The sequence below is a fragment of the Hoplias malabaricus genome, chromosome 1, assembly GCF_029633855.1.
Source record: "Hoplias malabaricus isolate fHopMal1 chromosome 1, fHopMal1.hap1, whole genome shotgun sequence".
NCBI lineage: Eukaryota > Metazoa > Chordata > Actinopteri > Characiformes > Erythrinidae > Hoplias > Hoplias malabaricus.
The window spans coordinates 84,068,517-84,083,444 of record NC_089800.1 but is presented as its reverse complement, the minus strand read 5'-3'; the positions used below and the strand labels follow the sequence as shown (position 1 = coordinate 84,083,444).

At 43.2% G+C, this 14,928-nt stretch overlaps 2 protein-coding genes across 2 annotated transcripts in view; both read left to right on the top strand.

Moving 5' to 3' along the window:
* Positions 1–7,354, top strand: part of tdp1 (tyrosyl-DNA phosphodiesterase 1) — a 52,555-nt gene extending 45,201 nt beyond the window's left edge. The window contains exon 17 of the transcript XR_010803721.1: positions 7,234–7,354. The gene's annotated coding sequence lies outside the window, so the exon portion shown is untranslated. The remainder of the gene's footprint in view (positions 1–7,233) is intronic.
* Positions 3,947–9,397, top strand: kcnk13a (potassium channel, subfamily K, member 13a). The gene is made up of 2 exons (XM_066675662.1): positions 3,947–4,320; positions 7,234–9,397. The coding sequence occupies exons 1-2, from the start codon at positions 3,981–3,983 to the stop codon at positions 8,133–8,135; spliced, it is 1,242 nt and encodes a 413-aa protein (XP_066531759.1). The 5' UTR covers positions 3,947–3,980; the 3' UTR covers positions 8,136–9,397.
* The last annotated feature ends 5,531 nt before the right edge of the window (positions 9,398–14,928 follow it).

Sequence of the window (14,928 nt, the reverse complement as noted above, 5' to 3'; positions counted from 1 at the left end):
ACTGACTTTAAGTAGACATCCTCTACAGGAGACGCTGTTTTGCACTTTATAATACACTGATACACTCTCAGGGAAAAAGGTACGGTAGAGGTACATAACTGTCACTAAAGGTACAACACTGTTTAAAAGTCTGGTTGTGTTCCCTAAAAGTACATTACATTCTCTTTTCCACAAGGAGAGGTGAATATGTGTAAGTTTTCATTATAGAACTGTGTCAAATAAAAAAACATAATGTAAGTCCTGGAGAGTAAATGAGGCGTATGAAATCATTCATTCATTCATTATCTGTAACCCTTATCCAGTTCAGGGTCGCGGTGGGTCCAGAGCCAACCTTGAAACATTGGGCGCAAGGTAGGAATACACCCTGGAGGGGGCGCCAGTCCTTCACAGGGCAACACATTCACTCACACCTACGGACACTTTTTTGAGTCACCAATCCACCTACTAACGTGTGTTTTTGGACTGTGGGAGGAAACCGGAGCACCCGGAGGAAACCCACATGGACATGGGAAGAACACACCAATTCCTCACAGAGGGTCACCCGGAGTGGGAATCGAACCCACAACCACAACAAGCAGGTCCCTGGAGCTGTGTGACTGCGACACTACCTGCTGCGCCACTGTGCCGCTCTATTAAATTTATATATTACATAAAAATGCTTTAAAACCTATTCATACACCTAATAAATAGAATCACTAGGTTCTCTTTATTTCTTTCACATTTCATCCAATTTAGAAGTACAAACCCTTCAATAAAACCCAGACTCTACTTTACCCCCTTAAACCTCAGCAGTGTCAATGTTGAAATGATGTAATATGCTTGAATTTGCCTTTTCAAACACCAACATGGCAAGAGTATGTTGTTTTCTTTCCTCTCCATCAGCTGAGAAAAATGTCTAGTCTCAGCACAATTCACTCTAGGAAAAATAACTTCCAGCCTCTGGGAATTCTGTTAATTGCGTTCCTTAAAACACCCCCAGCTGTAATGACATTCGGCACTCGAGCAATCTGGATTACATTAGTTTCCAAGTAAGTTAGTGATTCATGCATCTTGTTTAACTTTACCGTGCTTTTCCAGACACTTGACATTTCTGAGCAGTAACGGCAGAACTGGGCGGAGGATGTATGTTGGAATCTCTTATTAATGCCATAAGATAAAGGATGGACGCTTCTCTGGCACCATGCGCGCGCTGAGATTCGGTAAGGGCACGTAAACAAGAATTCCCAGGTGGAATGGACTGTTGTATCTGCTGATGCTTCTTGGGAATGTTTGGTGCTCTAATCCAATTCATTCATTCTCTGTAACTGCTTTGTCCTGTTCATTGTCGTAATGAGTCCAGAGGCTAACTGTAATCACGGGTTACAAGGCAGGAACACATTCTGGAGAAAGCAGCAGTCGCAAATCACAGGGCATTACACACTCACTCAGCAACTCACACCAATGGGTGATGTCACACATCACCAACAACCCCTTCAGTGCCACCGTAAAGCCCTAATCCCATTCAGTTTTCCATAAAATGCCATTTTTATTAATCACATTTGAAGCTATTTTCACTAAACTCAGGGCACAATCAAAGGCTATTTTTTGGAGGCCTCAGAGTCATATCAGCACTGGGCAAAACAACCAGGAGTGTCTCCTCATGCCTCTTGGATTCAGATGTTCATTAAGCTTGTAGTTGTTGTTGTTTTTTTCTCTGGCACATTGTGAACCACCGGCTAACAACAAAAGGTCATGAGGTCAAGGCAAGCCCTGGTGACTTGACATCATCTCCTATCTGGCTGGTCCAGCGGTTGCCGTGGACACCAGGGAGGTCAGAGTGAGGTTAATGTAGCAGACAGGAGTGCACCGGCGTATGTATTCAGGAAGATATACCTCACCCCCAGACTATTAAAGAGTCTATTACAGAGACTATTATTAGCCTCATAGTCCTGTAATAGGGCATGTTTTTAAATTCAGTGGTTTGTGATGTCACAAATCCCAGCTCATTGAGCCTACGCATATCCACTGACCCGATGATGCAATAAAACAGGGCTCTGGATGCCATGACAATGAGCTGTGGAGCAGTGGAACTGTGTTCTCTGGACTGAAAAAGCTCCATTCTATACAGTTAAAATGGCGTTTGAATTTAGAAATAATAATCGAATATCAGTATCTGACTTCACTAATGCTGTTTGGGCAGAATACAATCAAACTACCCGTGAATACTTGCTGAACATCAGGAGAAAATTAGAATGAAGCGACTCCAATGAGGTCAGGGCCATTCCTCCTCCGGTTTCTTTGCCTGGGCTTGGCTCCTAGTGAAACGGCAGAAACAGCCAATCCTAGAGCAGGACACCATCACCGTCAGCCAATCCTGGTTCAGGGGGCGGGGAAACACATGGAAGCTGTGAAAGTTTCTGGTGAGAGGGAGAAAGAGAGGGAGAGAGAGAGAGATTCGCAGCTGCTTCACCACATCAGTTCAGTACAGTTAAGCCCGGCTCAGCTGTGCGCTCAGACTCACGGGGGGAGTTCAGACTGGAGATGCGCTCTGATACATGTTCCCATCACAGGTGAGAGAACAGACGCATGAAAGCCTTCCGCTAAACATTTGCATTAATGATTATCGCTGAAAATATGCATGGTGTACACATGCTATACAAACTATGTCAATTTCGCAGTGTCTGTGTGTGCACACGATTTTATTGTAGTCTTTTAACACACACAGAGAGAGAGAGCTGTACAAAATGTGTCCATAGACTGTTCCAGCTAAACAAACTTACCCATAATAAATAGAACTAAGCAAACCTCCACTGGGTATGAGCTGCAGGTGCTACACATCTCAGTGATGTAACTCTGACATGACCAAAACATGACTTGCTAAACAGACAGCAGTCACATGCTTTTATAGCTGTGTGTCTAATGTATCAGTGGTCCACATGAGCTACAGGTGGTGGTCATGTTTATTATCGCTGAATACATGCATAGCCTAGAAGCACTGTACACAAACTGCCTATTTCAACCAGGCCTTTGCATTTACTCTATTTCATTAAGAGATACAGTAGTAATTATATATTAGCTTATTATTAGCACTTATAAACGTGCTACACACTGCTGTTTGTTGTATATAGTGTTTGTTACACACAAGCCTTTGTAGCATTTCCATATGCTCTGTGTGTTAGTGTGTGAGCTGAAGTTATACCTGTTGCTGCTACACAGATGTATAGCCTATATCTGCTTAACAGATCCATGTTGGACATTAGCTGGTCGTAGTTAACATGTGCCTGAATGTATATGTCTTTATATATACACTCAGTTTATGTATATCTGATATTAGCAAATGATTTTAGTCAGAGATCTCCTCATAAATGTCTAATGTGTGTGTGGGTGTGTGTGTGCTAAACATATGCTTTTCTACGTGTCGTCACTGTCAGGAAAAATCTGGCACTGTGATTTATTAATATGAACTATTGTTGTTAAACATTTGCACAGTCAATATCTTCCACACATGAGCACAGCCTGTAGGGCATGGTTTTAATTGTCTGTTATTAAACGTGTACGTGAATGTTACTATATAACGAAGCATATGTTTACACACACACACACACTGTAAGCTTAAACACGGCTTATCATTATTGAATATGCTAATAAATAAATAAGTAATATGAGCTATATTAAGATATTCAATGCTTACTGTTGCTGAACATATGCACAGTCTAGAAGTGTTAAACTTTTCTTACACCAGACATTGGCAAACATACAGCAGCTATGAGAACCTTTATTTCTGGGCCATTTGTAGCCATCTATCCTCCATGACATTCTGACGTAACTCAGATGAATGTCTGTGACCATCTCCCTTGGATTAGATTAATCTGACCCCGACGTTCGTGCCTCTTTTGTTGGAAAAACGACAGGTTTCATGAGACGTGAAGACCCCGAGTGATGGCGAGTGTGCAGAGCTTTAGGATGTGGACCCCCCCGCTGTGTCCTGTCACAGCTGGGACATGATGGCATGCCGAGGTGCGGGCTGCTCGGGCTTTGCCCCCGTGAGCCAAGACACGGCGAGGTTCGCCATGCTGGCGCTGCTCATACTGCTCTATCTGCTGTGTGGAGCGGCCGTCTTCTCCGCCCTCGAGCAGCCCAAGGAGAAGCAGGCCAAAGCCCGCTGGATGCAGAGGTTCGAGCACTTCAGCCAGAAGCACAACCTCAGCCGCAGTGACTTGGAGAGCTTCCTTAGGCACTACGAGGAGGCCAGCATGGCCGGCGTGAGGGTGGACGGACTGAAAGCTAGGTGGGACTTCCCTGGAGCGCTGTACTTTGTGGGCACGGTGGTGTCCACGATCGGTAAGAGAAATCTGTTGTGTGTGTTCTAAAATCTTTATACGTATCAGTTACAGAACCAGAACCAAATTTATAGTGGTGCTGCTGCCTGCGGGGGATCTGCGGGGACTGGGTCAACTAGGAATACCTAGAGCCTGGAGCCCAAACTAATATCGGTATTTGGTTTTTACGCCACACAGACCTGGAACCAGCTCCTAGATGACAGTAGATGTGCCTCAAGAAAAGTACTGCCTTGCCTAGCTTACTTAATGGTAGAGTAGACAGGCTAGTCACACTATTGGGGGCAATGGAGGGTGGCCAGTGTCTCCCATCTTTACAGAACCCCTTATTTTCCCACTTAGGCACTTTTTCACCCATGACTCATGGTTAGCAATGATGACTTAATAAGATCCTTTAACCATTATCCTACATTAGTGCACCGTCTTGGCTGAGCCATAGCAATAGTGAGTAAACAAGCAATTCGCATTCGTTTTTTCTTATTAACTGGGGGTGCCCTTAATAATGCCCTTTTTTTTTTTTGGTAGAACTAATTTGCCTTGTATATACTTCTCCAGGTTTTAGGCCAAAACCTCGGCTCCAACCTGTGATAATGTCTCAGGCATTAGGGCGTACATTCATAACCATTTCACGTAATAACTTTATGAGAGAAAGCTTTTAGAGGCACTAAACTTTTTGCATGGCTGGTTCCAATCACCACCGCTCCGAATAATTCTGACTCAATACGTTCCTCCAGAATGGTGCCTTTTACATCAAATTACTCTGAATGACTTTGTTTACATTTAAACTGCTTAATTATTCAGATTAGATTCCATTTAATGCAGGTTCAATTCAAACATGTTTCACTGACGTAGATAGAGCACTTACAGTGTTCATCTGTGTCCAACTGGTCTAACACGGCACCGTTCTGGAGCTTTAACGCAGGCTGTGTTCGTTTAGCTGTGTGGCTACTGATGAATGGATATCGAACATGTCTGCTTGGAGCTTAGGGCGGCACGGTGGCGCAGCATGTAGTGTCGCAGTCACACAGGGCCTGGAGGTTGTGGGTTCGATTCCCGCTCCGGGTGACTGTCTGTGAGGAGTTGGTATGTTCTCTCTGTGTCTGCGTGGGTTTCCTCCGAGTGCTCCGGTTTCCTCCCACAGTCCAAAAAACACACGTTGGTAGGTGGATTGGTGAAGTCCTGTGACTGGCGCCCCCTCCAGGGTGTATTCCCGCCTTGTGCCCAATGATTCCAGGTAGGCTCTGGACCCACCGCGACCCTGAACTTGATAAGGGTTACAGATAATGAATGAATGAATGCTTGGAGCTTTATATGTAGAATAAAACATTTATAAAGCAGGTTTGACCATATCTTCAGACCCAATCTGGATGTAATGTTTTAATAATCCAAATATCCAGTCTTTTTCCTGTGATTGGCCTAAGTCACTAAACATGGGAAAAATGTGTCTTGCTGATGTTGTGCTGCTTCTTACGTAGAGAACAGAGACGTTAGAACTGTCCTGCCTCCTCGTCTGAGTCTCTCCAATCACAGAGCTGCACCCATGTGTGTAAATAGGGTGAAAATGACAAAGAAGAAGCAACAGAACCAAGCGAAATTGTCTTAAAAACAGAGATTCTGCTCCTCACTCGATTAGAACTATGCCTCATTCTCATTGAAAGGAACAGGGCTGTTTAAACAGGGGGAGAATGTTGCTGTGATGTTTGTAGGTTAATAGATCCTCGTAGGTTAATTAAGACTCCAGTGAACTGTGTTAATTTGTGAAAAATTAGTATAACGAGGGCTCTGTACCGGTCCATTGTGGTGAAGAGAGAGCTGAGCAGAAAAGCAAAGCTCTCAATTTACCGTTCGATCTACGTCCCAACCCTCACCTATGGTCACGAGCTTTGGGTAGTGACCGAAAAAATGAGATCACGGGTACAAGCAGCTGAAATGAGTTTTCTCCGCAGGGCGTCTGGACTCTCCTTTAGAGACAGGGTTAGGAGCTCGGACGTCCGGGAGAGACTCGGAGTGGAGCCGCTGCTCCTCCACGTCGAGAGGAGCCAGTTGAGGTGGTTCGGGCGTCTGTTCCCAATGCCTCCTGGACGCTTTCCTGGTGACGTGTTCCGGGCATGTCCAACAGGGAGGGGGCCCCAGGGCAGACCAAGAACACGCTGGAGAGACTACATGTCTCGACTGGCCTGGGAACGCCTCGGTATACCCCCGGAGGAGCTGGAGACGGTGGCTGGGGAGAGGGAGGTCTGGGTTTCTTTGCTCCAACTGCCTCCCCCGCGACCTGAACCCGGATAAGCGGTGGATAATGGATGGATGGATGGATGGTATAACGAGTCCTGTTTAAAGAGCCCAAGCAATAGTTTAAAAATTTACTTTTTACTTCTCTGTCCATGAAGTTCATATTTGGAAATTTTGCTTTGAAAAAATTACACATTTTTAATTTATCTTCCTTTTTCCCCCTCATTTTACAAACACATATACCCACTTTTTCAGCCTGCAGCAGATTAACCTTGCCTGATCACACTGTTTCTGCAAAGTCCGCTTGTGAATGAGGCACAGAGCAAAGCAGCCACTTAGAAGAGATGTTATTTACATATTTCAAACTAAAAGAAGCAATTATAAACAGAGCCAGTCGAATTCTAAAGATGTTGGAAATGGTCATGTAAATGTAAATTAGGATTGTTTTTGTAGCATGAACACACACAAAAGAGAAAATTAAATGCATGGACCTCAGGGGGAAAGTGAAATTCATGAAAGCTGTAGAATATGGACCTTGTTTATGCTGATGCAGATTTCCATGTGGCTAACGATGTAACAATGTTACATTTCCAAGGCACTACACACGGTGTTGACATTTTAGGTGCCCTCCTTACAATGTTTACAGCTAATTGGCCTCTAAAGCTCTTCCTCTTCTCGTGTCCTACAGGGTTTGGGATGACCACACCTGCCACAGTTGGCGGCAAAATCTTCCTGATCTTCTACGGGCTAATTGGCTGCGCAGCCACCATATTGTTTTTCAACCTGTTCCTGGAGAGGATCATAACTGTGCTGGCATTTGTCCTCAAGTCCTGCCATGAGGTGCAGCATCGGAGGAAAGGAGTGCTACCTCATGATGGCGGTCAAGGTCCTGGAAGTATGAGGCAGCGAGGAGAGGACGGGTTAGCCGGCTGGAAGCCATCCGTCTACTGTGTGATGCTGATCCTCTGCGTGGCGGCCATAATCATATCCTGCTGTGCCTCGGCCATGTACTCCTCCATGGAGGGATGGGGATATTTGGACTCTCTGTATTTCTGCTTCGTAGCGTTCAGTACCATTGGCTTCGGGGACATGGTCAGTGGTCAGCGAACCTCCTACCACAGCCAGACCCTCTACAGTTTGGGCAATTTCTTTTTCATCTTGATGGGAGCTTGCTGCATTTACTCGCTCTTCAACGTCATCTCCATCGTCATCAAGCAGGTTCTCAACTGGCTTCTTAAGAAGTTGGAGATACCATGCCGCCACTGTCCAGGAAGGTCCCTGCGGCCGGGCAGAAACGCAGTGGTGCCCGGACGTTTCCGGACAAGGGTTCGCAACATCTCCATAGACACGGACGCGGTGAACGAGAGCGAGACAGACGGGCGCAGAATGTCCGGCGAGATGATCTCCATGAGAGACTTCCTGGCTGCCAATAAGGTCAACTTGGCTATCATGCAGAAGCAGCTGTCCGAGACGGCCAACGGACATCCGCGGCCATCTGGCTCCACTAACCGGCACAATGAATTCTCTGGTGGAGTTGGAGCTCTCGGCATCATGAATAACAGACTTGCGGAAACCAGTGTGGACAGATAAGTCAGACCAAGACCAAGAAGACTGCACATGAAAACTGAGGCCATATTGCACTGTCCATTCTACAGATACAGAAGTGGTATGCAAAAGTGTGTGGAAAAGTACACGTCTTATTGACTCTCTATGTGAAGTAAATACTCGTCCCACAGAGAGAACACACGTCTGCACTTTTTGTTGCATACTTAAGGTTTATTTACTGAATTTAACATTAAACATAAAACGTGACCTTTGCTAAATTCAAGCACACTTTATATACATCTAAATTTAAGGTGTGAATGTGTTAATGCATTCCTTTTATACATCAACAAAACATATCATTAGGGGACACCAGGTGTGTTCACACTTTTGCATACGATTGTATCTGTATTGGGGCAGTTAATGTATTCCCTGCCTTTTGTTGATGTAATTGTATAGTACTGTAGCTAACAGAACCATCCGTTGCTGCTCTGAATGTGTGGTACACAAGCTCAGGTGTGGCTAGAAGTGTGTGATTCTAGAAGCTTTGCTGCATCAAGCCTTTGTACTTACAGCACATCTACAGCTGGGTTCAGCGTATTACTTTGAAACGAGCTGGAGGAAACGGTGTTCCTCTCTTCCACTGTTGCGTTGAAAAGGTTTGCTCATCAGTTTGATGGCTGTTAAATCGGGATATCTGCTGTTCACAAGGACCGGACGAGGTTAGCTTGACTCAACAGCCATCACCCTGTGCAGCACCTGAAAAGCTGCTGTCTTTAATAATTTGATCTCTCGCTTTTCCGTCTACTTTGATGCCATCTGCCACAATTCTGAGGGAAACCCGAGCCTTCGGAACAGGCGAATGATCCTGGGAAATCATGCAAGATGCAATTAGCCATTTTCTGTAGCCCAAAACCCTTTAAAATGAGTTTAGAAACGTGTTATTTAATGAGCATATTCCAGAACAGAAGGCTGAAGAATACAGTTCAACCCTGTTGATTCCCGTTCATTTTATGACAAACATAATGTATGATCTAGATGCTGCTGATTGTCTAATGGCTGTATCTTTTATGATGTATATATACTGCCAGGTGCTTAATTTGATGGGTTAGATATGACATGTGTTTAATATGCGGCATGAAACCAGTCACAGAAACAAGCGAGGTATGGATCAATCACGTGCATGGCTGAATGTGTATGATGCGGGACATCAAAAAGGATTATTTTCCAGCACTTTGTATTGAGAAGCCTTGTTAATTCATATTGAGAGAAAGGATGTCTGTGTAGTTGCATGATGAATTAAAGTCTATTTTGCTGGTTTTATTTGAAAAGCCAAGACCAATTTTTATCTTCTTACTTCTGTCCATTTACTGCAGAACATTCTTCAAAACGAGGGGTCAAGGGTCAGACAAATTACGCGCCCATTCTTTTATCATGATTAGTCCATTTACCGCTATTTTACTTTGGATCATAGCAGCATCAGACAGCGTGATCTTTCCTCTTATTGCCAGTCAGCGTACGAAAGCAGAGTGTAAATATCAGAGACATACGCTGAGCTCATCTCCTCTCACTGAGCTGCATGTCTGAGTGTGCACTCCAACCTCCTCTTTACCTAAACAGGTTAATGCTCCTGTTCATGAGTGTGCGATGCCCTCTACGGCTGCAGTGGTGTCATCACATCGCTTCTGCTTCCTTCCCGCACAGACAAGTCTATACTTATAAATGGGCTTCCGAAATTAACAGCTTCTAGACCCCACAGTGAGGTATTTGCAGACTCTGTGTCAGTGTTATTAAGTCTATAAAGCAGTCTGCTCTTTTGAAAAAGCCAGATAGCAATGAAATTAAGTTTTTAATTAAAAAAATAAAAACACGGAGAGGCTAAATGGGGTCATCCTAACATATCATAGCTATCAGAACAGAATCTTGCATCTCCATATTTATTTATTTATGTATTTATTTGTACTGGAGCAAATAAACAGTCAGAAATTATACTTTCTTTTTGGAGATGAAAGGCTTTGTTCTGGCGGCACGCTGGCAGTGCAGCACACTGCAGCAGGTTAGTGTCGCAGTGACAGAGCTCCAGGGACCTGGAGGTTGTGGGTTTGATTCCCGCTCCGGGTGACTGTCTGTGAGGAGTGTGGTGTGTTCTCACTCTGTGTCTGCGTGGGTTTCCTCCGGGTGACTGTCTGTGAGGAGTGTGGTGTGTTCTCTCTCTGTGTCTGCGTGGGTTTCCTCCGGGTGACTGTCTGTGAGGAGTGTGGTATGTTCTCTCTGTGTCTGCGTGGGTTTCCTCCGGGTGACTGTCTGTGAGGAGTGTGGTATGTTCTCTCTGTGTCTGCGTGGGTTTCCTCCGGGTGACTGTCTGTGAGGAGTGTGGTGTGTTCTCCCTGTGTCTGCGTGGGTTTCCTCCGGGTGACTGTCTGTGAGGAGTGTGGTGTGTTCTCTCTGTGTCTGCGTGGGTTTCCTCCAGGTGACTGTCTGTGAGGAGTGTGGTGTGTTCTACCTGTGTCTGCGTGGGTTTCCTCTGAGTGACTGTCTGTGAGGAGTGTGGTGTGTTCTCCCTGTGTCTGCGTGGGTTTCCTCCAGGTGACTGTCTGTGAGGAGTGTGGTGTGTTCTCCCTGTGTCTGCGTGGGTTTCCTCCGGGTGACTGTCTGTGAGGAGTGTGGTGTGTTCTCTCCGTGTCTGCGTGGGTTTCCTCCGAGTGACTGTCTGTGAGGAGTTGGTGTGTTCTGTCTGTGTCTGCGTGGGTTTCCTCTGAGTGACTGTCTGTGAGGAGTGTGGTGTGTTCTCCCTGTGTCCGCGTGGGTTTCCTCCGGGTGACTGTCTGTGAGGAGTTGGTGTGTTCTCTCTGTGTCTGCGTGGGTTTCCTCCCACAGTCCAAATACACACGTTGGTAGGTTGATTGGCGACGCAAAAAGTGACCGTAGGTGTGAATGTGTGAGTGTGTGTGTTGCCCTGTGAAGGACTGGGTGTACACCCTTCAGGGTGTATTCCTGCTATGCGCCTAATGATTTCAGGTAGGCTCTGGATCCACCGTGACCCTGAATTGGATAAGCGGTTACAGATAATGGATGGATGGATGAAAGGCTTTGTTCTATACTTAATCACTGAATAATGTAATAAAAGGCATTACTTAAATATGATCAGTTACTGATTACTTTTTGGGGGGTTAATTTCAATATATTACGTCTGGGAGAGCATTTGTGCTGCTGTGCCATTGATCACATCCCTTAATTGAAGTTTATTTTCTCATTCTACATCAAAAAGATCAGAAAAGTGAGGAACAGAGTTTGAATTTCTGCGCTGAGAGGTGCTGGATGTTCACTGGAGTTCAGTTTACTTTAGTAGTTTTCACCTTTTCAAGACGATGCAATGAATTACATGACCCTGACAATGACACTGCACTGACATAAGGAACCTTAAACTAAAGAGCATCGTTTTCAGGTAAAGGAGCCTATAGGGTAACAGCCTCATTAGAATCCTCATGTTTTAAAGAAACTGGACAGTCATTTATTCATTCATCTGTCTCTTACTTCAGCTTTAAGGGTCCTTATGCGATTTCAATCTTATTTACCTCTTACTTTCCTTTAGAATTTTTATACTGTACTTATTCAGTCGTTATGAATTCCCTATGAAAGAAGCTTTTGAATTAGGTGTTTACTTGCTTTTGTGAAGTAGTGTCTCTCTCCTCCTCACAGTGAGTGAGAACAGTGTAAAAATAGCAGAGATGGATAGCTTATGTAACAGCTGATTTAAATATCTGCATTATTGCTTAGAGAAAAGGTATTACAAAATAAAATAATCTTATTTTTGTGCAGTGATCAATACTTGGCTGATATCAGCAGAAAATTCTCAATGGGATATTGGTAGGAAAAAAAATTAAGTGATCTGATGCTACAAGAAATCTATCCTGAAAATATAGGAAACAGTTATTTTAAATAGATGTTCATCTTAAGTGAAGTGCTCCCACTAAAAATGTCTAATGATAAAAACTCATATCAGTATTCTACTGGAAATGAAATAAGTGGTGTCGTGAAAATTGCTTTTCTGAGGATATATTCTGGACACTAGAAGGCGCCACTGTCCCAGTTGCAGCGGTTCAGCTACTAAACCTAAAAAGAGGTGGATGTAGAGTAGCAGAAAACCATTACAGTTAAATAATCAATCAAGTAGTTGTGAAAATAACACAGATCGATAATCTGTCATATGGAAAAAGGCCCGTTTTCTTGGGAGAGATACTCAAACTGATGGTTTTGTTCTCAAACTGATTACAAGCACTAAAAGTGCACATAACACATATATTTTCCAGGAGCAATGCCATTGTAAGTCTAATATCAGCAGAAAATGCTGATACTAATAAATCTAGCGCTACAAAGCCACATTTGCTTTTGTTTACAAGATACGACCAATAGAGTACAAGGAAAACACACCTACACTCTGTTTACATAGCTTCTATTAACAGTTTTAGTTTTTTTAAATAATGTCTTCTCACATTTCTAAAAGTACATTTTTACAGGGCAGCTCCAATTTATATATATATATATATATTGTATAACTAATATAAACTATATATCGTGTTTATACTGATATACTGTTCTGTTGATTTCGTTTAAAACTGTTTAAACTGTGTAAGTCATGCTAATGGTAGATTGTTGTAGCATTTCAAGCCAGTTACCTTACAATAAACTTTAAGGGCTTCTATTTAATATAACTGATTTTAAGTTTAATAGTTTAAAAATAGGGGATTTGTACTGTCGTGGCTAATACTTGGGTATCATAAGGTATCGGCTAATGCTCAATGTCCTCCATTGGTATTGGTACAATTAGCATTCATGGTATCAGCTAATGCTCAGGATTCTGGACTGGTATAAGCTAATGCTTCTGTATCTGCTCAGGCGTTATCGTATGGTAAAGGGTAATATTCAAGGTTCTGTATCAGTACTGATATCAGCTAATTCTCAAGGTACATTTTTACATGATATTGGCTAACACTCAAGGTGTAATATTCTATCACATTGGCTAATGTTCAAGTTTTCATATCAGTTAAGTACTGGCTAATACTCAAAATATTGGTATCATCTTCGCTAACTGAAGGTTCAGTATTAGCATTAGCTATAAATCCTCAAGTTTCAGTGTCAATAATGATTTAGACCATTAATGAAGTGTTCAGTATTAGTAAAAGAAAAGAATAAGTGGTATTTTGCCATATTTATTTCTAAAAAGTTTATATATTTAGTTATTTTACATACAGCCAAATAGACTGTGGCTCAGTAGGAAGAAAGCAAGAAAAAAGAACTCTTTTATGTACTTTACTTTGTTTAAATGTAGATTTTGGTTTTGTCTCTCACTAAATTATTCACATGGCATGATACTTCTCCTTTCACTTAAGCACAGTTTCTCTATCCTTTCCCCAACACCATATGCAGTGCCTATAGAACTGCAGTGGAATATCCAGGATTTATCAGCACTGAAGTTTATTTAATGCTCTTCCGCTATTTTTGGATTCTATTGATCTAAAATAAAACTATGACTGAGAGGTGTGAGTAACAGTGGATCATTGCCTGTGTCTCTTTTCACCACCTCTGCAACATGAAAACAAAAGCTAATAGAGACTAGGCAAGCCTAGTTTGGCCGTATAGCCATTGTATTAGCCTTATAGCCATTGGCACAGAGGTATTTCTGGAAATTTAAAAACAGGAAATGCCCAAAATACATACCCTTGTCACTGGAAGGTCTGGAGAAGCTTTGGTGCTTCATATCAACGTCTTTGTTTCCATGTGGTTTCTATAATATGATTGTGTTGTACAGAAAATATGGAGGGCATATAATAATAAACTCAGAAATGAAAAAAGGAGCACAACATTTTGTTTGTAATATATAGCACTGGCATCAGTGTGTTTCTCATTAATTTTATTTAAAAATAAATACTAGATGATCTAACACCAAAGAACAAAGGCGGCCAAGAACATTTTGTTGATTTTAAGAATTACAATGACTTATTTATTCAGTGTAACTGGTTAGAGTAAAACACATGAAGTTTAATGGGGCTGTGCGCAACTCTATGGAGGTTTATAAACACACTAACGCCACAAAAAGTCTCCCCACCACAAAGACACACACTCACGTGAAATAAGACAAATTCAGCAGTCCTCCTCTCTCTGTGAGATATAATACTGTGTAAATGTTGCCGAGATCTGAGGTCCTGCTGAGCTTGTGAACTAACCAACACCAAGCCAAGGCTCTGGCCAAGTCTGACCAGTGCCCGTGTCTGACTTCACAAGTGCGCTTCTGAAAGAATGGTCAAAAATTCCTTTAAACACACTCCTAAACCTTGTGAGACCTTGAGACAACAATCTGAGACCATAAGCCATGCCTTTGTTACTGCTCGGCTGGATTACTGTAACTCACTGTATATGGGGGTCAGTGGGTCCTCTCTTGTCCGGTTACAGTCTGGAACAGGTAAATATGGGCACATATCCCCCGTCTTAGCTTCACTTCACTGGCTGCCCATATACTTTAGGGTCCATTTAAAAATGTTACTATTCACTTTTAAATCCCTAAATGGTCTTGCCCTATCCTACCTTTCAGAGGTGTTACAGCTCTACAAGCCCACCCGCTTGCTCAGGTCAGCTGATCAGCTACTCCTGAATGTTCATTCATTCATTCATTATCTGTAACCCTTATCCAGTTCAGGGTCGCCGTGGGTCCAGAGCCTACGTGGAATCATTGGGCACAAGGCAGGAATACACCCCTTCACAGGGCAACATAGACACACACATTCACACCTACGGACACTTTAGAGTCGCCAATCCACCTACCAACGTGTGTTTTTGGACTGTG

Bases quoted from the DNA above. Each gene is read 5' to 3' on its own strand.
- kcnk13a (XM_066675662.1), top strand. From the start codon at position 3,981: ATGATGGCATGCCGAGGTGCGGGCTGCTCGGGCTTTGCCCCCGTGAGC. The intron at 4,321-7,233 runs GTAAGAGAAATC...CGTGTCCTACAG, and splicing joins CACGGTGGTGTCCACGATCG to GGTTTGGGATGACCACACCT.